Below are 23,337 nucleotides of genomic sequence, written 5' to 3' on the forward strand. Positions count from 1 at the left end.
GGGGGGGGGGGGAGGAGACATGAGAGGAGTTTCCGGACCGAGAAGACGGCGACCGTCGAGGCACTCTCTCGGAGAGAAGTATTCTCGAGATCGGTTAAAATTGGAAAGGTCCTCGCGCGGGTCAATTCATTGTTGAAGAGGCTATTCTTGACGCGAAATTGCCTGAAATTGGTTTACACGCGCACGGGCGGCACGTCAGAAATTGATTCGCCTCCCTCCCTCCCTCCCTACCTACCTACCGCCTGTCTGTCCTATGGAGACTCCGAATGCGTTTAATTTTTCTTCCCGGCTGCGTTTATTCCCAACGGGCCAGTCATCGGACTCTTCCGTCGCGACGAAAAAGTGTTTTTTCGTCGGCGAGCCTTTTTCAAAGCACTCTTCACTCACACTGCGAGAATACGTTGCGTAATGTCGCGCATCTTGCGATCTATCTCGTCTGAATAGGAAATTCACATTTTCACTGATCCACAGGCGCTTCGATAAACTTGAAATTGATTTTTCTTTCACAAAAATACACGCGCTCATATTTTTAGTGTGAAAGCTATTAGATTCTCTCTCGTGTACCGGCAAAGAATACTTGGAAATTTGTTTGTGGGATATAAAGTTTATTTCTGCGAAATAAACTTTGTTTCGACGAAATGAAATCTACTTACTTTGACGAGACAAAAAAACAAAAAGATGACGATACGGATTACTCAGAATTTTTCGCGTAAAAACGAGACAACCGTTCCGTCTCCTAATGACCGGAAGAAAACGGAAGGGGACAACTGGAACGACAGATTTTTCGGGGTGGCTGCTGATAATGTCCTTAGCTCGGCGGCCTTCGAGAACGCGTCTTCCGGCTTGCGACGATCGAGTTATCGCGCGAAGAATGAGAAAAATTAATAAAATGAATCAACAACCGGCGCCGTGGGGCGCGTCTCGCGTCGCGTCGGGGAAAAATTAGCTAAACGGATTCTTGCCCGACGAAGCCGCTCGATTTCTACGGCTCGATCCCGCGCCTCTTTCGTCCTGATGAATCTAATTTCTTGAGACAGCGCTTAAGCCTTCATAATTCGAGATTTCAACGCGCAAGCGACCGAGCAAGCAGGCAAGTAGGTAGGTAGGTTTACTCGATCCTTTTTTGCATCTACGCGCGACTGCGTGGAAGCAATATCTCACTGCACTCCCTCCTGCCTAACGAATATCTGATGTCATTCTTAAAATCGCACACGCATTTCGCTTTTTAGCGAAAGATACAATATCGTTCCTTTCACGGTGATTTCCTCATTCTCCCCGTTTCCGACGCTAATAACGTGTTTCAACGAGCACAAATGCCGTCAAATGAAATAATTATCGGTCCCTTCGTTACTCTCGCGGCAGGTTAATTGCCGCAACACTTTTCACATCCCGCGGTATTCGCGCGGTATTACGAATTTCCTCGCGCGATTATGAGGGTGTAATTTCAGCGAAGCCTCTCGCAGAACATATTACAGGCGCATAGGACGTCGCGCGTGATCGAGAGACGAACGACGACGAGGCGGAGGACGGTAAGTCGGAAAGCCAAGAGATCGACTCGCAGCTATATACGCTGCGGCGCGTAGTCGCGTTATTAGCGGCGATAATTAACGTCTCACTTCTCTCTCTCTCTCTCTCTCTCTTGCTCTCTCGCTCCCCCTCGTGTCCCTCTTGTCCTCTCCTCCGCCTCGCCCGCCCGTCGCAATCGTTAGCCTCTAACAACCTGGAATTTCGGTCTCGCCACGTAGATTATAGCGACAATTAGCGCGGGGTACACCGTGACGAGATTTCTGACATATTCTTCCCTTCGTGTCCACCCTCACCCCACCCCGCGCGCGCTGCCGCTCGTCGCTCTCGCACTCGTCCGATCATGGTATGTGCCTGGGCAAGGAGGGCGGGGAAGGGAGGAGGGAGAGAGAAAGAGAGAGCAGAGGGCGACGGAAGAACCGGATGAATGTAGGGGAGACTTGACAGGCCTCCATATCGAAACTGGTAGAGTGTATAACGAGGAAGCGAGCCACTCCTGCGGCTCGCGCGGCAAAAACACCGCGGAGTGCTGCACGGCGCGGCTTAATTGCTTAATCAGACGTAGTAAATCTTACGACACAGGCATTTACGCCGCGATACGACACAATACACGGAGGCCCCCTCTCCCTCTTTCTTTCTTTCTTTCTTTCTTTCTCTCTCGGTATCTTGCCGCACCGGTACTTGCTTCATCTCCACTGTGCCCCTTCTCCAGCCTGCTGCTGCCCTTTCCCCCTTAGCCTCGATCGGCCGGGCGCATTGTTGCGGGATATCAAATTGTTGTGCCGGGCGGATTGTATGCTAATGTGCGGGCACGTAAGCGCGGCGCCGTTTCTTATCCTCGATCGCGCAAAGATGATAGGCTACCGGCGATTATCGCGCGTTATTCTGCCGATTCAGCGCGCAAAATGATATATTATGTCTCCCCTTTTCTCTCTCTCTCTCATTCACTCTCTCATTCTCGCGCCTGCAGCGTATATCCAGTGGCCGAATATCCCCCGCGCGGTGTTAACGTGTCGAATAATTACGACGGTATTGATATTTTAATGACACGCTGCGTACGTTCGACACGCTCCGTTGATGACCGACGCACGGTCATTCTTCTCGGCGCGAATATGCAGATTTCGCGCGATCGTCGTCGCTATCGGTGACTCGATGACAGTCGCGATCGGGAGCGACCGTCGACGCGCTCTCGCGTCTTCTTCGCGGAAGAGCGAAGGGAAACCGGGATTACTTTTGTTCACCGAGCGCGCCAAAAGACCGATCCTCTGTGGGATCGATCCTTCTCCTTTTCCCTGCAACCCCGGTAATACGACGCTCGTTTGTGGTCTCGTTAAGAGAACACCCGGTATATTTAAGGGATAACCGTAACCGACGGTGTAATGCAACACCTCGATCCTGATCCTGATCCTGAACGAGATGGTATCTCCGTCGTCCTGTGCACGACGCGTACATTCGACGCATATACCTGGGCCGCGGTGTACCGAGCGCATGTACGACGAGCGTATTATAGTTGGGTAGAGTATCGGGTGATTCTGAGACAGGAGATCTTTACTCTCTGCAATAATCCTACGCGGTGGACAACGCGGTCGTGCAGTCTCCTAATCCTTTCTTCCACGAGACGATCGCTGGCAATTTTCTCGCGCAACTCGAACACGGATTGTTTCTCGTGAAAATCAAGTGAAGCGAAAATACCTAATCCGCGACGTCTTTATTGTCCTGGTACTCAAACACGAATATTTAGACTTGTAACGTAAAACATGCATAGACATAAACATTTAGGCAAATTTAAATAAAATTATAACATTGCTGAAAAATTTTCAAGACTTCAAAATTCTTCTGATAAAATTATATATCGTCGCCTATACATAAAACAATGATTGCTCATTTGAATAGTTAGTTCATTTGAATTAGTTTTAAGTAAATACGAATTCATTTCAGTTTATACATATATATAATATTGAAAGTTTAAATATTCGTATTTGAAGAACGAAATAATAAGAATGTCTAGAGTTATGTACATGTTTGGGAATCGATGCTTTTACACTTTAAACGCGCGAGAATAGAGTGCAAAAATTTCAATTAATTTTGTTGGAACAAAGAAATTCGGGGGTCTCTCTGCCGTTGATTCCTCAATTCGCGAAATAATTCGCGACCGATACGATATTGTCAGCACAGAGAAACCGTAATAAATTTTTACATTAAACGGGCTTGAAACATCTCGCTGATCCATCGGCTGACCCCGGCCGGCGAAAGCGTTTGTTCGCGCGAATCAAATTCGAAAAGCGATTTCACTCGCGGCTCGTTCGCGAAATACGTCGCGTCATCGACGTGCGCATTACGATTTTTACATTTGAATTTCGACAATGACGATACCCGCCTCGGGCCATGAAAGCGTTACCCCTATCGCGCGCAATGATATCCCCCTAGTCGGTCACTGGTGCATGAAACAGTTAAGCATCGACAATGTAAGCCAATCAAGGGGTGGGTACATAAGGGGTGTATCAGAGAATGGGCCGCAGTAATCACTCGAAATTGCGTTAAATTTAAATTTTTATTCCCGCGCCCTCAGGGCCTCGCATCTTGGTCTTTTGAACCTTGGCGGCTCGATAAAGAAGATATGCCCTAGAGAGACGCGTCCAGAGAGAAAGAAAGAAAGAAGGGTGTTTTTAAATCTTCTCAACCCTTCGTGACACGTGACTGCGAGTGGCGAATGATTCGCATGATAGAACGCGAACATTTATCCGTGCGATATATTTCACATTATTTTAAAGTAATCAGTTTTAAATGACCACGTTTTATTAAAATGCGATGCACAACCCAAAATTATACTCCCACGTAGATATTATAAACTTTTCATTTTTATTTGGACGAGTTGAATATTTGCTCGCGTGTTGAGTCGCGAAAACTTCTACGTTTTCGTCACTTCATTATGCAAGTTTCGCTATCGTCGTGAGATACAGCTCAAGCTAGGAAAACGCCATGGCCTGTTTACGACCGTATCCCAGTCCCAGCCATGACAATTCCCTCCCCAGTTCAGAATCATTTTTGCGTGCGTACCCTGCAGGCACAGGGCTCCGGTTAGATTCCCTTTAGAGTGGCTTGGCAAGCCCCACGGGGGTCTCGGAGAATATTACGGAGCAACAAAATAATAACGCGCGCTGCGGCGACGACGACGACGACGACGACGACGGCGAGGGGAGAAGGCGCGAGACGGACAACAGAAAGGGACGGATACAGGTCCAAAGGCGCGGAGGGCGGGTGCCGGGCAAAAGGGTGTGGGGGGTGGCAGGGTAGTCTAGGGCGCAGGCAGAGCCAAACACACACGACGACTAAAAGGCTTACGGGGTAATTTGCGACGGCTTAAGGCCAGGCCAATCTGATCCATCCTGCGTATACACGTGAAATCTTATACTCCGCGCCGCAGCCCTATGTACGATATTCCTCGTGTCGAAGAAGACAAAAAGGTAGCGAAAGAGAAGCAGAGAATGAATGAGTGAACGAGTGTGAGAGAGAGAGAGAGAGAGAGAGAGAGAGAGAGAGAGAAGTCGCAAAGCAGTAAAAGAGCAGTAAAATGATAGATAGAAGAGACTCTTTGAAAAACGATACACAACGATACGGGCCGCCTCAATAAGGCCTCTCGCACTTTCCTTCTCCTCTCCCTTCTCTCTCTTCCTCGTGCCCTCCGGTCTCCGCTTTTTCGCGATCACGACCAGGTCATTCTCTGGATCTCTCGAGAGGTTCGGTGGCGGTGAACACGAGCCACGGGCTTCACGGGCTGTCGCGCAGAATTTGGACGGCGAATTTTTTCCCTGAATATGGTTAATTGAGCGTGCGCCGGTGCAAGCGAGAGGTTACTCGGAGGCTGTCTCCTCTTTTTCTCCTTTTTGTCTTTTTGTGCAAACGCGGATCTCCTTCGTCGGCGTTCCTCCACGTCAGAGAACGACGTCATATCCGTGAAGGGGTTACAGAACGTGCACTTTGCTGATCGAACTAGCAATTCGCACGCACGCGCGACCAAACATCACATTCAAATAATTAATTTTCGCTTGTAAATGTCCTTATATTCTCCTTTCACGATCTTTTTAACTTTTATCTAACCCTTACACTACTCAAACCTTTTCTCTATCTATCATGTCTAATTGCACTTTCCTATTTCACTTAACGGATGCCATATTGTCCTCATAATTACAAGACTCTAACTCTGTTCCTTCCCTTCAGCTATGCCTATCTATCTCTTTGTTTTTCTCTTTTCTCTCTTTTCACATTAACGCGTAATTTATTAAATGGACACAATATTTTATTAAAGGCGTATGACCGCCGATTTCGATCCAACTTCCTTTCTCAGTGTATTAATTAGAACGTTGAGTACTCACCGTCACTGCCTCCTCCTAGACCGGTACATCTCGCATCACCGCTCACAATCTGAAAATAATACCGTGCCGGTTATTTATCACGTAGGTGGTGCATCTCGTCAGAATGCATGTGCGGTTCCAAATACTCGCTCGCGCATCATCGCGCTAAGGATACTTAAATGAATAAAGGTATCAACGTATCCTCTTTTTTAAACGACCGCTTCTAATCCAGGAACCAGCGCCTTTGACGGCCGCGTGAAGCCAGTTTTTGCAACACGCAGCTCGCTATCCGCTTTTTGTCGAGCGCGAAAACGGGCTATTCATCCGGGCCGCAGAATTTTCGTTCGTCGCGTCTCCATCCCGCCGGGACGAAATAAACGTCTCGCGGTAATTCGCAACGCCGGCCGAACGAGATCCAACGGAGACGAAGTGCACGGCGACTGCGGAGAAGAGAACGATGGAGACGGAGAGAGAAAGGATAGAAGAGACAGGAGAGAGGAGAAAGAGAGAACATATTTCAGGAGCGAAACTTAATTTGCCCCGAAGTGTGCCACGGGACTCGAATCGATTCGAGAGCCCTCGAACGTCGGAGAGCCTCTAAGCGACGGCGCGTGCCTCAATCGGATGCCATTGAGGTTCCTCTCCTCCCTCCCTCTCCCCCTTCTCTCTCTCTCTCTCTTCTCGTCATGCGATAATTGAGAGGCATCGATTGTGTAGCGGCTCTTTCGATCTCGTCCTGTTTCTCCGAGTCTCGCGAATAGTTAGAATTCGTTCCGCCCGATGCGACCACCCACAAAGTGGCTCCTTCGAGACACTCCCGGGGTAACTGTAACCGACTCCGCTCGGAAACTAGGAGCGTAAGTTCCGACGAGTGACTTCATGGAGTGATAAAATCGTGGCGCGCGCGTTCCAAGTCGGGGGGTGTCTTTAAAAATAAGTCGAGGGAAAGGGAGAATCTCGCTTTGCGAGATGTGGAAGAGACGATAAGCGTGCAGCGAGAATGGGAAACGCGCTTTAGCCACGTGGAATATACTCGTCCTCGTTGTCTCTGCCGGCACAATTTTCGAGAGCCTTCCAGTTCCGCGTCAATCCGCCGTGAAAAGCAAGTAGATGAACATCGTAAGTTCCTCTTACGCTCTCTCCCTTCGCCCTTTCTCTCTACACTTCTCCTCGCTCTTTCTATCTCTCTCTATCTATCTCTCTTTCTCTCTTTCTCCCTGATTCCATCTACCGCGTCACCTCGCCTGACAAAAAGAACCCTACGCACACGTTTAGGATACGTTAAGAGGCCCTTCACGGTGTTTGCCGGCAAACACCCTTCGTACTGACGTTACCTCGATGGCGCCCCTGCTACCTCATGAGTCGAGGCATTCGTGTCCCTACCGTTTTCTCTCTGTCTTTCTCTCTCCGCACACAAACGCGCGGAGTCTGATTACATATTAATTATTTACCGAGCGATTTCTGATGTGCGCGTACCGGCCGTCTCCTACGGAACGGGTCATTAAATTAAATGAAACGCCGAATTCTCTGGCGCGCGCAGCACGCCCCGTGAATATTCACGCGCGCCCCGCGCGCGCGGTGCGCTCTAATCCCTGCAAACGAGCACACCGATGGCGAAATTTGGCGTGGCGAAACGCGCACCATCGACGCCGGCTGAGTAATCCAATATATCTTTGAAAGCGCCACACGTTTTTTTCCCGTGTTTCTGTCGGGATTGCATCGTTGTGAGCTGCGCGCGGAGTCGCTTTTAATCTCCAATAGAAAAATCAAATATAAACGAGGCCCTTGCAACAATTTTGCAATCGCGGGAGAAGAGGACGATTTGCCCGCTTCGTTATTTTTCCCGCGGACAAAACTAACCTTATCCACAGAGTACTTCTCGTTTCTCTCCCCTGATATCTGCCACAGCGGCCTATTGTGCTCGCTACCTCATTAGAAACGTCTTACGTCTTTCCTCGGTCGACTGTGAAATACTCGATGATCGCCGCCTGTCCGCCGCCGCGGACCGGCGTGTACGACTCACGGAAGCGGACAGGAACAAGATCCGCAATTAGCGTGAAGCCTCCGAGACGCGGCCGCGCGGTCCGGGCTTAAACAGGCGTGTCTCAGGCCGATCGGAGATTTTCGAGTCATTAACCTGTCGAATCGCGATCGCTCGGATTGACGAACGACGCAAGTGGATGCGTCCGAAAGTTCGCGGAGAGACGCGCGTCCGCGAGTTTTCCTCTCGTTCGCCTCGCCGCACCGCGGCCGACATTCCCTTAATGTTTCCTTTTGCTCCGGCAGGGACAAGTCGAGAGTAATAATTTCCTTCTGTCGCGGGGCCGCCAAAGACGAACGCTCCGAGACAACGGGGGATTAGTGCTGAGGACGAACGGGCAAGGATTTAATTTTCGAAGATTTTTCCCACGAGGAATGACCGGGGAACCGGGCGCCTCGGTGGAACGAACGCCTGGGCAAACACTCGAGATGTCTACGCTCCTGTAGAAAAATGTTTGTCGTCGTCTCTCGACGAGTGCGATCAGACTCGAGAGAGAGAGAGAGAGAGAGAGAGAAAGAGACGCGCGATGCCTATCTCGCTAATGCGACACGACTATCGTGTCATAAAGACCGTAATGGCGAATTGAAAAATCGATACTCGTGCACTCCCGCCGTTCATGCCGATCTTCTGGCCTATCAAGCCTCGAATCTGCATCTCATTGAGATTCATAACGCTTCGTAAGTAAACTCGCGTTATTCTCGAAAAATAATCGGGTTAATTACTAGGACTCTAATTAGAGGATTTCAATTAGAATTATGCAGCTTCTCCGCTGATGCTCTCTTCCGCAATCGCGGCGATGAAGCCACGGGGACTACGACTGCTGCGTACAAGATCCGTCGATGTTACCGCGATTGCGAAATTAACTCGCGGTAGCTATCACGACGACGACGTGAGGCTATAATATCAGTAATACCACGTATCGCGCTCGCGCGTATGAAACAATGACGTAACGCGCAAATGCTGACGCTGGCGATTATTAATTATATAGCTGAGCGATAACATATCGTAAATCAGAGCTGTCTAACACGCGCCGCCGCCACCGACCACCTTGTTTTGCGCTTTTCTTTTTTTTCACTTTAAGGGAAGGAAGAAGAACGACGATTATCGGCGCGAGGCATGTATCATTAAAAGTTTCTGTCGTAAATTACACCTCGTATTTACACGCTATCTCGCTCGCTATCTTATTTCAAGTAATTGAGTTCAATGTAAGTGAGTCAAGGTAACCCCCCGTGATCGACACGTTACCGCATCTATATAATTCCGAATGCAAATGTGTCGCGCAGATATGAACCTTTGGCCAATAATACGTCAGCTTGCCGCGACGAGTTCTCCGCTTTTCTACAAAATGTGTGGTTGGCGTTTCCCTCAGATGAACGACAGATTCTTCCGAAAGGGAACACGGCTCATCGGTAGAAGAAGAGAGACGGACGGGGGAGGACGGGGGGAGAGACACGTGGGTATCGGTTTTCGGTCGGTGCACATCACGCACTTAAAAATCTTCACAAATATACGGCGAGCCAGTCGCGGGGGCCGCGAACGCAGCGGAACAAGTGAGGTCGCCGCGTCAGTGGATACTCTTTGTTCGCGAGCAAACATTTGCCCGGTTTCTCAGGGCTCCCGAGGGCGACAGAAAGACGGGAGGGATCCTGTCAAGCCGAGAAAGAGAGCGAAAAACCCGGGCCCCAGAAGAGACCGAGCCAGAAACGCAAACCCGTGTGTCCCTGCCGTCGTCGGCGCGACCAAGTCTCCGCCGGCGCGTCGTCCCGATGTTGGCCCGGATAAAAATGTTGCAAATCATGGGCTACCTGTCCGTGGTGCCGCCTTGCTCGTCGCGCTGCCACTCGAACGTTTTCAGCGTAATGCGCGGGGCAGGCCCCGCTTCTTTGTTTCAGACATGTTATCCGCCTAATGTAACCCTCGAGATTGAGATGGGAGGGTGGCGCGATAAAGCCCTCCCGCTCGCACCATGTCTCGCGCAACGATGATAACGCGTTGTCGAACACGGTAACATGTCTGAGCAACATGTCTCCAGGTATCAATTCGTCGCAGAATCGCTCGATCGATCTGATATCCTGCAGCACGGAGTGCTTGTCGATCCAAGTTTTCCATTTCGCGTTTCAACCCCATCTTGTCTCACGTTGTTTACTCGTCCACGTTTGCCGGATCGCAAGCGGAACGCGCAAGCCCGCTCTTCTCCAGGGAGACACGCGAGGGGAGCCGGACGACGGCCAGGAAGAAAGAGAAAGAGGGGGGGGGGGAAAGAGAGGGCTGCGATAGCGAGAGAAGAATTGAGCATCGGGTTCCGAGTCGAGCAAGAGGGCCCGTATCGTTTTAACGTCTCTATTAGCGGCTATTAAAAATGAGCTAGCGGCGAAAAAAGAAGTTGAGAAACGAGGGCGAAACGGGAGTGTCGCGGGACGAGGCGCGGGCAGAGCAGAAGTGAGAGAGAGAGAGAGAGAGAGAGAGAAAGAGAGAGAGAGAAAGAGAGAAAGGAGGCACGAGGGGGTACATGCCTCCCTTGAAATCGCGGGCCCTCTGTTCACATGCCGTCTCTTCCTCGTACCGGTATCCAGTTACCTTTTGTGGAGGACTTCGCATGGCTCAGATTCTCGAACGATATGTACTCCATTGTGCGCACAGGGTATTTAGCATTGGCACGGGGTTGGTCCCGACCAGGGGTCGTAGGATGATGATGATGGGACGAGGTGAGGGGACACAGAGAGAGGTGGTCTCATACCACGCACGAAATCCACGTTGCCCCCCCTGACACGGGGTAGATTCTGTTAAAATGATATCCCTCGCGTCACACAATCTCTCTCTCTCTCTCTCTCTCTCTTTCTTCTCCGATTCGCACAAGACAGATCTGCTCGCGATATCGCGCTGAAACCGATCGTTTCTTTCCACGTAGTGGAAAGTTGTGCAAAGGCACAAGAAAAGGGAGAATAAATCATGGAAACTCGTTTGCACGGTGACGCAATTTCAAACGTCAAACTGAGTCAGTATTTCTTCGCAACACTTAAATTAACATTAACATCGTAAGGGAATTATAAATGAAGTGCGCAATTGAAATAGTTTGGATTCCCCCCATTAGTTTATGATTCGATACCAAGGAATTAATCTAATACTTAAAATTATTTGAGATAAAGGGTCGATCTCTGACGTGGAGGCAATACTGATTCATGCGTTACAAGTCCGAGATATATTCGGCGCGTGCGTTGACACTCTGTCAAATATTATTATCTTGCCATAAAAATTTGGAGTCTTCGCCCCAACAACCGCGTTCATTTCTTATTTGCCATCTTCTCTCACTTAGTTAAATATTCGTATATTTAACGACCGATACAATAAGAATGTCCAGAGTCGGATACCAGCGTTGTTAGTGTCTAGGCATTGGCATTTTTACCTTGGTCGCGCACATCGACGTTGTTCAGCGGCCACTTGGCTACTGCGCGACAGCTTTTTCATCGTTTCGAAACGAGCGTGGTTTCATAATTAATATCGCACGATCGCGACGAATAACATTGTATAACATGTTCATGAGAGAAACGGCAATCACGAAGCGGCAAAGCGAAAAAAGTTCTTCATTTCCAACGTCGGTCTTCCGAGAAGACATCACTCGTCCACGACGATGCGGACGCAAGCGCGCGTGTACATAACGGAGAAGGGGAGTGTTAAACCTATCCTATCGCGTTACGTGAGGACGTTCACGACGAGAGAGGATTGCGACGAGAGGATCGCGGACGGTACTACACGACGACGCCGATTTCTCGGCGTAATCCCGAATAATTCGAACGCGGCGCACCGGTAGACACTTGTCTACCTAGATAGCCGGGACAAAAGCCATCGTCGCGCCGCGCACCTTTCACCGGCGAGTTTCTCGATCGGGGATCAATGGTGGCTATATACCGTGGCGCACCGACCGGGGCCGCGCGACCATCTTGCGCGTAATTACAGTAGCTTCCGTCACGGTTTGAGCCCTGGTCATCGTCCCCGTGCATAATACTTTATAATATACGGCGGGATTCCAAAAGTGACTCGTCATGCGGCATAAATACTTTAACGGCGGCGGCGGCGGCAACGGCGCATCGTCCACCTCATCGCCACGTTCTCCTCCGTCGCCGCTGCTGCACCTGATACTTTCCCCCGGCGAGCTGATGAATTTCTTTTTTAATCACCGCCGCGTCTCGCGCCCGAAAGTACAACGTCACCTGTTGGCCTTTGCCATCCGCCTTTGCGGCTCTCTCGATGCGGCGATTCGCCACGCGAATTCGCGCACGCACGCACGCAGGAACACTGGCACACGCAAATGTATAACGAAGTGTGTACGAAATCGTTTTTAGTGCGCGCGAAAAAGAGACACACAGAGAGAGAGAGAGAGAGAAAGAGAGAGGACGAACGACAGAAAGGTGAATCTGGGGTTCGTCTTTATCTTCATCTGCGACTCGCGCAGAAGAGACGTTTTATCGGAGACGCGCTTCCCTGATTTCAACCTGACATCGTATAAGCGCGTACCCTTTGAAACATGATTATCAGAATGGTGAGCGTTGCGAAAGTGCTCGCGACAACCCTCGGCGTTCTGGTCTATTAAAACTGCGTTAGTTCCCATATTGTCTTGCAGACGAGGTTATCAACGCTAAGACAGTGCGCAAAAAGTCTGTTTACTCGGCAGGCGAGTAATTATAACGGCGTACGCTTCATTAATCTTTTTTCGAACATTGATGGGCGGAAAATTTAATGCCGCTCGCTGAGAAGAGGGAGAGAGACCGGCATAATTCGATCGTAAATTATTCTATAAACTGGCTCCCTGGCGGGTCCGCGCTTAATCCCTTATTGGTGTTCATAGAAATATTTAAAAGGTATTACGAAGATGTGTAAATTCATATATAATGGCTCCGCGGCCAGCCGGAATTATCGGCATGCCGGTTTAATGAACTGGATTACATTGAGGAGGGGAAATCAAACACATCAGAGCTAAGTGGCGCAAAAATAATATTGCCGCCGGAGAGAATTGCGGTAAAAGAGAGACTGAACTGAAAGAGATGATATCGTTTCGTTTATCGCCGGGATTTCTGACTCGCCATTTCACTCGGCTCAAAGCCCAACGCGCGTCTCGAAATATTTTGACTCGAGACGTGAGAGATCGTTGAAATGCAGACGAAGTCGTATTAACCGCCGTGCAACTCCGCCGTTGCCAGGGGCAGGGCGGGAAGTATCGAAAGCTTTCAATTTGTCGCCCATCGGAACGCAATTAGCGCGGACCGCGGCGCTACAACGGCGCGGCAACGAAATCCGAACCGCGGAGATTTAATGCCCCTTTTATGCACGCCGAAAAATTGACACCCGAGTCTCCGCGCTTTAATGCCACGACATTAAGACGATCTCAATGGGGACGATCGCCGTGGAATACCATGTGGGACGGAATGGGACGAGACGAGAAGGGGGACGAGACGGGACGGGGTACCGGCACATAATAAGTCGTGCCGCCTCGTGCGGGTATCTTGTGAAAGGACGAAGATAAAGGCCAGCGGTCCAGGAGCATAATTAAAACGCGTCGGGTGTCTCGCGTGCGGAGGCGAAAACGCGTGTGGGACGAGAGAGGAGAGAAAGGCCGTGTGGGTGAAAGAGAACATGGTGGAGAAAAGGAGGAGAGAGGGCGCGCCGAGAGGTGGACAAATTGAACTCGCATTATTGCTGTCAACAAAGCGGCGAAACAACGCTGAGGGATGATGAGAGGCGGGAAGGGGGTGAGGAGAGAGAGAGGGGAGAGAGATTTCATATCGCAAAAAAGCGCGACGCCTCGTACGCGCGAAAAATCAAACTCGCATTATTGCTGTCAACAAGACGGCGAAACAACGCCGAGAAACGATGGGGGGCAGAGAGAGGAGAGAGCGAGAGGAAGGGAGAGATTTGTTATTGCAAAAAAGCGCGACGCGTCGTACGCGCGAAAAATTGCGGATCGAAGTTTGGAGGATAAGCGCACGGGGAACGAATCGCGGATAACGGGCCGGGGGAGATAAGTGAGCAAAAAGTTGAAAAACGTACGGGCGATAAAAAGGAATTACGTTTGCACGTGTGACGGCGGGATCTTGAATTATCGAGGGGGGTAAGAGGAAGGGGTGGGAGGGGGAAGAGGGGATCTTGATACAGCCGCACTTTTGTCTTTCGCTGGTCGCGGACGTGGCGCGCGAGCGCGTCAAATCAAAATCGAACACGGCGCGCGTTCACGGTCGGTTATTTCATTATTCACGAGTATAATTCAGCCACGATCGAGTCCCGATTGCGTTGTCAAGAACACGACGCTATTTCATCCGATTAACATCGGCGTACTTTTTAAGCTCTCGCTGTCTGTCCATCTCCCTCTCTGCAGTCGCGTACGGCACCACGTACGATCGAAGATTATTTTAACGCGTTCGTCGAAGAGACTTGCCTCCGTGTCGTATTAATTTATCCAAGTACGCCATTAAGCGCAATGAAAAGGGAGCTTACATGAATATTCACTATGGAATTATAAAACACAAGACACATTAAGACAAAGAAAGAGAGAGAGAGAGAGAGAGAGAGAGAGAGAGAGAGAGAGAGAATGGAGTTAATTAAATAACCATCACCTCGAATGGGAGGCACATTTCGGAACGAGCGCGATATAACTCTCGCAAAAAACGCCATTAATACTTCTCTGCTAAGCAAGATTTCTCAAACCCCTTGTTTTACACGCCACGCGAGTGTGCGTTTTCATTGGACGTTAAAGACCAACAAACTCGACCTGATACAACGGCGAAAATGCCACGGGGATCTTACCGGTTCTTTTGAAACAAAAGGGTTGAAAGGGATTCCTCGCACAGACTTTACGAACGCAACACCGAATAAGTTCTCGCGCGATTCATCGACTCGGAATCGCCGTTGCGCTCGTCGCAATCGGATTTTTTTCCCGCGATCGCGAGACACAGAGGGAGAAGGAGACGGTGCGAACAATTCGACGTTTCTCTGGCTCTTGAGGAGGCGTTACCGTGGTAACAGTACGGGTCCGACTCGAGACTCGATTAGCAAAGAAAATACGAGAGGATCTCGGAAGCCCCGCTCCACGGGATCGATCTGCGGCCGAGAGGCTTTTAAGACGACCACGACCGCCTCCTCTCATTGTCTTTGGTAGAGTGACGAGCGACTCTCGCGCGGAAGCGCGCCTCCCTCGCGCTTGTATTTCCAAGTGAGAGCGATTTTTCTCACCCCGCGCCGCCCCCACGTCGATCCCACGTGTCGATGGACGATCAACAGGATCGCCGTTCGTTACCGAAGACGGAGAAGAGGGTGTGAGACGACGCCCGTGTCGAGTCGACCACGATCGTTACCCCAAAAGTGTTCCCCGCGTCTTCCCATCAATCGATCGGCCGCGGCGAATCGGAGAGTAGGATTCCCGATTCCCAAGATCGCAATCGCGGCTTTGTGAATTCTGCCGCGTTAACGAGTTAATTCTAATCCGCGATGGGGGTATCGCGCGACGAAATCTCTACCCTTTAATTGCCGCCTCGAGAATGCGCCGTTCAGGTGCGGGCTACATCGCGGCACCTTAGAACGGTGGCGTAATGGGCGACGGATCGGCATAATATTTTCACGCTGACGATGACGACGACACGAACGTCGCGGAACACAGGGTTACGTTACACACACGGCCATCCGTCATTCGGCGCGCGTGTGAAGTTTAGCGTGTTTTTCCGTATCTGTCCGTGATCTACCGAGTAATGAGGTGGATCCCTTCTCCCCCTCCGACCGCCCCTTCATGCGAGAGCCGTCGTCGGGGAATCGTCGTTACTCTCCCGTGAATCCTCGCCTCCACCTGGGAAGGATGAGCGCGCGCTCATTAATTATGGCAAGGCGCTCTTCGCGCCGCGATGACTGGAAACAAAGTGTTTTTAACGCCGCGTGTACATCCACGTGTGCACCTCCATACGTGCACAAGTATATACGTATATGCGTGTGCCACCTATATAAGCGGCGAACGTATTAAAATTCCCACCGCGAGCAAGCACACCTACGCGTTCTCCTCTGCTGCTGTTGCCTGCTGCTGCTGAGCAGCTGACCACAGTCTGGAGTTCAAGTAGCCAACGACCTCCTTCGTTGACCTCGCGTAAGGAGCCGACGGGGTTGCTGAAGTTAAAGATAGAAGATTCTCTTTGATCCTATGCACATGTGTACATGGGATAAAGCCAAGCCGGCCAGTGTGTTATATCGTGCGTTTTCGGCTTTCCAAACGAATCATTAGCGATCACCGTGAATAATTGCGACTTATTTATACTGACCAATAGAAGAGTAGAATTTTAAAATAATACAATTCAAGAATCCATCTGTGTCCTTTCTTACACACAATTTCCGTTCACTTTATGGATTTTTACATTTTCAAATTTTCACTCGCGGCTCTTCTTTTTGTTTGTCAACACGTTCGCGACTATCACTTATTCAAAAGACTCCTTTCCCTCATATTTTTCTTCTTTTTTTATGTGATTATATGAAACAAACTTTGGCTCGTATTAAGTCAAGTGCTTAAAACCTATTCTACGTGAAATACTCAAATCTGAATTTAGAGTTAGAGATGAGAGTTTTCTATTTGAATTATATAACACATGTGACATTACATTTGCAATCGCAATTCAGCTGAAAAACTCAGGTCTAACTCTAAATTAAAATCTGAGTGTCTTACTTGAAGCAAGTTTCAAATGACGACTATTAATATGGACCTTAACTTGATAATGTGGACATAGGAAAAAAGATCTGTCGTCACACATACGCGACGTTGGTGGCGTGTTAAGCGCCGTCGAATTTTCGATCATTAATTCGCTATTCTCATCTTTTTTCTTGCTTGGCCGCATAATTCAGTCGATTCGTATTCGACAGTACCGTGCGATCGTCGTAAATCGTTGCGTATGCTATTGTTTTTCAGGATGCAACAGCAATCAGGCCCAGGAAACGGAAACACGCGGCGCAACCTGAGCCCGGGACCCGGCGGCAGCGATTCCGAGGACTCCGACATTTCCCTCGGAGGAGCATCACCAGCGTCACCGAACGCCTCACCGCCACCGAACCACCAACCATCCCCGGTGCCCCTCGGACCCCTTGGACCCTTGCCAACCCCTTCCTTAAATTTCCGTTTCGATCCTACGCAGCCGCAGTTTCGGTTCGGCCATACGACGCCTTTCAAGTTTCCGCCGACGGGCTTCCGATTCGGACCGCATAGTCCGCAACCTAATCACCCGACTATGCCGAGCGGAGGGATTTTCAGGATCGCGGAGACCAGCCCTTTCCAGGCTATAGGGCCCAGGGGTGATGTAGGATCGAGGTATCAGCTGTTATGAGTTAGCAGCTGATCTCTTTGTTACCAAAATTATTCTCGAGACATCTTGTCGCAATACTCGTCGCGAGATTACAGCACACATTCACTCACCGCGTAAATAGAATTACTGTAGCGCGCAATTATACAAAAAAAAAAAAAAAAAAAAATATGCATGTAACCAGAAATATTGGGTTGTCCGAAAAGTCCGTGCGGATTTTCAAGCAAGATCCAAATGACAAGTTTTTTTAGTTAAAGATAATGTAATACATGTACCATTTTGTTTTTATTCCACACAATATTTTTCCATTTTTCGGATAATTTCATAATTCTCATGCGATCCATGAGATATTTTTTAACTAAATAAAAAGCGTGCATTTGAACATCGTTTGTCTGAGAAATCTGCACGGACTTTTCAGACAATCCAATAGTTGCGCGTGATCTGATCGGAGCAACCAGATTTATATGTGGGTTATTCATACTGTCCTTTCCGTAGAAAATTCACGCTAAAGTCATCGATACGAGACCCACTATTCTTGAGTCAATCTCGCGATAAGGTGTACGCCACATGTATGAACGGTATCAAAATCGCGCGATTCCGCTAAATTGTATCTTCTGCTACAACTCAGAGACCGCCTTCTCCTCTACTCCCTTGAATGTCACAACACACCCCCTCGTTCCTTTCGATTACAGATTGCCGGACCCTTTGGGACTGCCGCCACCGAGGCTCCACCCGCACGAGGGCCTGCTACACCACCCACACCCCCAGTTGACCGATGGGATATCCAGGATATCCGAGACGTCGCGACTGTCCGACGGTGGGCTCTCGCGGCTTTCGGACAGTCTGTCGGAGGCCCACAGCCCGCCATTGCTGGCGGCGAACCTGTCGGTCGCGGGTCCCTTGAGGGTGGCTGTGCCCAGCCCTGGCACCCCCTCCTCCCGGGGCAGCCCGCCCCCCCGGCAGCAGACACCTCAGGGTCAACCTCAGAGTCAGGGTCTGATAAGGGTCGCCACGCCGCCACCGCCGCCGCCACCGCCGCCACCACCTCTGCCGAATCCGAGACCGCAGATTCACAGGCCGTTCTCACCCTCGTGATTCGACGAGAGCGACAGGAGAAGAAACGCCATCTTTGGGGCAAACGATGATGCCGAGGTGTGACGCCGAGGTAAAACGACGCGCCATCGCGACGCCGTGAACGAGCGAACGTTCGTTCGTTCAGACAATGCTGTGAAGACACGGGGGTCAGGGTAATTTACCGGACGACAATCTGGCTTGCGAGAGGAGTCCTCGAATCGAAGGGGATGACGACGATGCGCAGAACAGTCGGATGTTTCAAGGGCGGCCTACGGCGAATCGGCTCCCCGTTAACCTCGTGAAGACTGACGCGACGATCGCGGAGGTACGGCAGGATATCAATAAATAACGAAGTCATCGCGCGAGGATTACGTTCGAGGAGAGCTGCGGCGAACGTGCCCCTCGAGATGACTACATCGGGGATCCTCCAATCGGTGCATCAATTTGCTTCGTCGAAGAAAGAAGCCCCAAGTGGTCGGGAAACGGTCGCTGCACGACGCGTATGTGAAAACGAGTCAGCGGCGCGCGATATCGTTAACGAAACAATCGTCGCGAGAGAGACCAGCCTCGAGAATACCAAGTGTCATTACGCTTTAGATCTTAGGGGAGCTCTCCTCCGCGCGCTCGGTGACGTGTGTGCGTTGGTCGGGACAGCCCGCGCAAAGAAACGGTCCCCGGTCGCGAAAAGTGCGGCAGGGGCGCCGGACAAAATAGACTCTTCGAAAAGTGAGTACAAGTCCATCGGATAAGTGCAATCCTCTCGGGTTCGAAGGAGAAAACGAACGGTCAGGGTGTGGTGGTGGTGATGGTGTGGTGTGTACATAACTTTCCTAGGCGACTCGCCTGATCGTCGAAGAACACCACGCGTAGTATATACAGTGGAATCCCCATAGATTGTAAATAGCGTCGCTTTTTAGCGCTCCCTCCCGATGCTCTCTCTCTCTCTCTCTCTCTTTCTCTCCCTCTCTCTCTCTCTCTCTCTCTCTCTCTTTTTCTCTCCTTATCGCTTGCCGTGATCGATTAGTTAAGCAGCGAACTGTACGCACGTCTCGCCGACGTGTTGAAAAGTGTGGCAATCGAATCTACCGCACGAGACGGCGTAACACGAGAGAAACGCGAGGGAACTTCGAGTTGAACTTGCCTACGGTACGGATATATCGATAAAAATCCGCGGAAATGTCGCGGCGGAGAGCACGCGCGCGATTTGCGTTTCCCCGAGCCTTTTCTTTTCCTTTTTTTTTTTTTCTTTTCTTTCTGTTTTAATCGGACAGAACCGCACAACAGAGCGAACGCGAGAGGAAAATGCGACCGATTGCGCAAAAGAGTCGCGCGCTGAAACTGCTGCAGTGACTCATATTTATCGTACGGTATATTCGATGTCGTCGTTGTGTGTATCTGTTAACCGTGCAGTTTGCAAGTGCGCACTTTTGTTCTCAACAAATCGAGTCGAAGTGAATTCTGCAATTTTAACTGAGATGGACAACGACAAGGAGAACCGAACGTTACCTTATCCCAGTCGAGATGTCACGTCTTGTGGATCCTGCAAATCCCGTCGAACTTGCAGGACTCCGGTCCTTGAAATTCGACGGAATCCGCGGGATTAATGTAGAGCTAAAATTTCGATTTGGAAAGGCCGCGACGTAACCGTTTGCGTTATTGCCGGGATAATGCGCGCGAGAAGAAGAGTTTTCGCGCTTTCTCTGTAGATAGAAACAGTTTAGCGAAATTCTTGTATAATCAGTCCGAGGATATAAATATGAAAATAAACAGTACGTATACTATGCGTATATATAATATACATATACATAGTATATATACATATACTATAGATAAAGACTCATGTAATTTACATAAAGACTATCAACACACGAAAATTATACATATATATATATATATAAATATATAAGAGAGGAGAGAAGAGAGAAGAAATAGAAAAAAAAGAAGAGAAAAATGGAACATTATTATAAATATATATATTATTAATATTATTAATATTATTATTAAAATATTATTTGTGCGCCTGTACATACACATTCGCGCAAATATATAATAACAGATTATTATGACATTACAACAGACCATCATGAGTATTTTGTTCGCATCCTCGCATCCATTATACGTCCTGCGTCGTCCTGACTGTTAAACGGGGTGGCAAATTTCGCGCGTAATCCACGGAACGTGTTAAACGCATCGACGCATTAAAATGGCTTAACATTTGCGCCCGCGCGATCCTACAACGTGTCGAACACGCGGTCTCATGAACAAAATTACTATCGCAAGTTCGGGCGGTGTGTTCCTCGCGCCGTTGCATCACGAACGTGTCCGGTGTTATTTCTATAACGGCGGAGCGCAATATTCACCCGAACACGATTACGATCGCGCGTGGATAATTATTGCTTCCTACGAAAATCTCCCATTACCAATTTCTCTCTCATTACGCTCGCGCGTGTGTCCCGCCGATTAAAACTATACTATGTATAGGCGCGACCGCGGAAGAGATAGAGGAAGAGAGAGAGAGAGAGAGAGAGAGAGAGAGAGAGAGAGAAAGAAAGAGAGAGAGAGAGGCGGGGAGAGGCAGAGAGAGAAGAAGCACGTCTCCTCGTGCTGAAATCGGCCGTTCTTCCCACAGATTCGCACGTCACACGCTTCCACGGCGCGCCGTCGAAAAATTGCGGAGTCACCGGCCGTTAACGATCTTAGAGTCGTGTCCCGGACACGATCTTTCTTTCTTTCTTTCTTTTCGCCGAAGGTCAAAAGCGAGTCGGTATAGGATCGGGTAGCGAGGCACGAAAACTTAGCACGGGACTTACGACGAAGGTAGGACGGGATTATCGGCGAACGCGCGCGACGGTGAGGGAGAAACAAATGGCCAGATCAGACCAGCGTGGCAGGTAAAAGGGTGACGTGTGAGAGCGAAGGCAGGAGAGAGGTGCGAACACAGTGCGAAAGGCAACACCAGCTAGGCGCAGACAGATGGAGTAGTTGCGCGATAACGCGGTGTGGGCGGGTATCGCTGACAAAATGCACCAATCGGCTGGTCGGGTCGCCTTGTAACCGATCCCGCGGGTTAACCAGGAACCAGGGAACATCGACCAAGACTCTCCCGTAAGGTCGATATGCCTAGAGCGCACGCCTAAGCTCTCTCTCTCTCTCTTTCTCTCTCTCTCGACGTCGACTCCACCCTGCTCTGATGCCTCCACATGCGACTGCTTCCTCTCTTTCTTTCTACGCTTTCTCTCTCTCTTCTTCGTCAGCGTCTCCCTCCTATTTTCCTCCTCTTCTGTCACACGTCGGATATCCCCGTTCTCTCCCCTTCACCTTCGAAGGTGCCCGGCAGCTGGGTAGATTTCCAGCCACGAAGATGGAGTCGTTGGGATGCGGGGAGTGGAGCAATACTCGCGAACTTTTATGTCGCGCTCTCGACTCCAGTCGAGTCGACTTGAGGCGGCTTTCAGCCGCCGCGGTGACTCTACGAAGAAATCGCGGGCACAGTCCGCGTGTCTGTCATCGTCGTTGTCGTGGGGGTTTCTTATTTACACGAGACATGCCAGATTCGCTCATGCTAGTTGTAGGGAAAGACGTGCGAGTCGCTTTGAAATACACTATATGTGAGGAAAGTTTAAGACGACGGTTGTGCAGGTACCATGAGACGCGGCGAATAAGCGCGATTCAACGGGAGAAACTCGAGCGTATGAACGTCTTTTTATGCAAAAAAGATACGAAAATAAGGGGTACTGATTGGGGACTTATAAAATTAGTGGTAAAATGTTAGCTGTGAGAAAATTCATCTCGGAACTGGTCGGGGAATTCGCGCGTCCACACAATCGACACCGTTAGTGAAGATACGATTAACTTGGCAAAACGGGAAGTATGAGACGCATCCTGCTGTGGAATCCGCGTGCTGCAAAAATAATATTTCGCAACGGGATAGAACACGGAATAGAACGGTAGCGACCCATTTGCGAAGAAACTGATGGTTTACACAAGTCGATCATATCGGCGACAACTCAACAAAAGAGCGACATGGGGTGAGAGGGAGAGAGAGCGGGGTGAGGGGCAGAAATGTTGAAAACGTTACGCAACAACCTCGGGACAACTGCACGCGTAGTTCCGCAAAAACACACGCGCACGCATTGTGCGTAAACGTGAGTGTTTCTGGTGCGTGGCGTGCGTTCGCAGGAATTTCGGTACGGTAGAATAAAAGGGATGAGTGTCGCGATTATCGATAGGCTCCGGTGGCGTGCACCGTTTTCAAGGTACATCCAATATGGCGTGAAAAGGTCCGCTCTGTCTCCGTCTACCCTCGCCCTGCTGTCGTTTATCTCCGTCGCTCGCTCGATGGCACGGTCGTCGTCTTGCCGGTCGTGTTTTGACAGTTGCTGCTCTGACACCTCTGGCGCATTCATTAGGAAGTGGTTCTCATTCGGCGCTGAAGCAGCGGGACGAGGCTCTCGAAGGGAGAGAGCGCTTTAAGGGCACAAACAATCGCAAAACGGTTTCGGCTGTTCTTCATGCGCACAACGCGCAAGCTACGCTTGACAATGCATCGCACGAAGCTCGCGGGAAAGTCAACTCAACGAGAGGTAAACGTCTGATAAATTATTCCCCAAACACTCGCGGAGTCGTTCTCGAAATCATTACAGACGACTACGAGAAATTGTTTAAGTGTAAACACGCAGAATTGGAAATACGCGTGTATCGCGTTGAAAACAATACAAATCGTATTATTGAAAACCATAAAGATCGTGGAGACGTAATACTCCGCGTCAGAGGCAACAGTTAGACGATAATTGGTAATATATAAATTTGATCACGCGCAACATCGTTTCCCGAAGTATCAGCCAACGTAAATGCATATTTATCGATATATTGGTCGAGAAACGGAACCCTCAAGGGCCGCGCGGAGAGCCGCTGGCCAGGCTCCACAGCTGTCCGGATTTAGATGTTTAGGATAATGCGGTGTGGCCGGGGACTTACAACGAAATAATGTAGTCCACTCTGAATGGTAGAGACGTGGAATGAGAGCGAA

At 49.8% G+C, this 23,337-nt stretch overlaps 1 protein-coding gene and 1 long non-coding RNA gene across 3 annotated transcripts in view; one reads left to right on the top strand and one right to left on the bottom strand.

Annotated features, from left to right (window-relative positions):
• The window catches only part of LOC116845232 (homeobox protein SIX3), a 61,534-nt gene extending 38,205 nt beyond the window's left edge, over positions 1-23,329 (top strand). The window contains exons 2-3 of one of the 2 annotated variants that reach the window (XM_032817673.1): positions 16,847-17,242; positions 17,927-23,329. In XM_032817673.1, coding sequence (XP_032673564.1) covers positions 16,847-17,242; positions 17,927-18,329 — 799 coding nt within the window. In that variant the 3' untranslated portion in view covers positions 18,330-23,329. The remainder of the gene's footprint in view (positions 1-16,846; positions 17,243-17,926) is intronic. The other variant, XM_032817672.1, reaches the window with a different exon arrangement.
• Positions 5,878-23,337, bottom strand: part of LOC116845233 — a 73,969-nt gene continuing 56,509 nt past the window's right edge. Inside the window, exon 4 of the long non-coding RNA XR_004378218.1 lies at positions 5,878-5,946. This is a non-coding gene — a long non-coding RNA (uncharacterized LOC116845233). The remainder of the gene's footprint in view (positions 5,947-23,337) is intronic.

Source organism: Odontomachus brunneus, unplaced genomic scaffold, assembly GCF_010583005.1.
Source record: "Odontomachus brunneus isolate Ranch 3 - 2012 unplaced genomic scaffold, Obru_v1 Obru_scaffold_050, whole genome shotgun sequence".
Classification (NCBI taxonomy): domain Eukaryota; kingdom Metazoa; phylum Arthropoda; class Insecta; order Hymenoptera; family Formicidae; genus Odontomachus; species Odontomachus brunneus.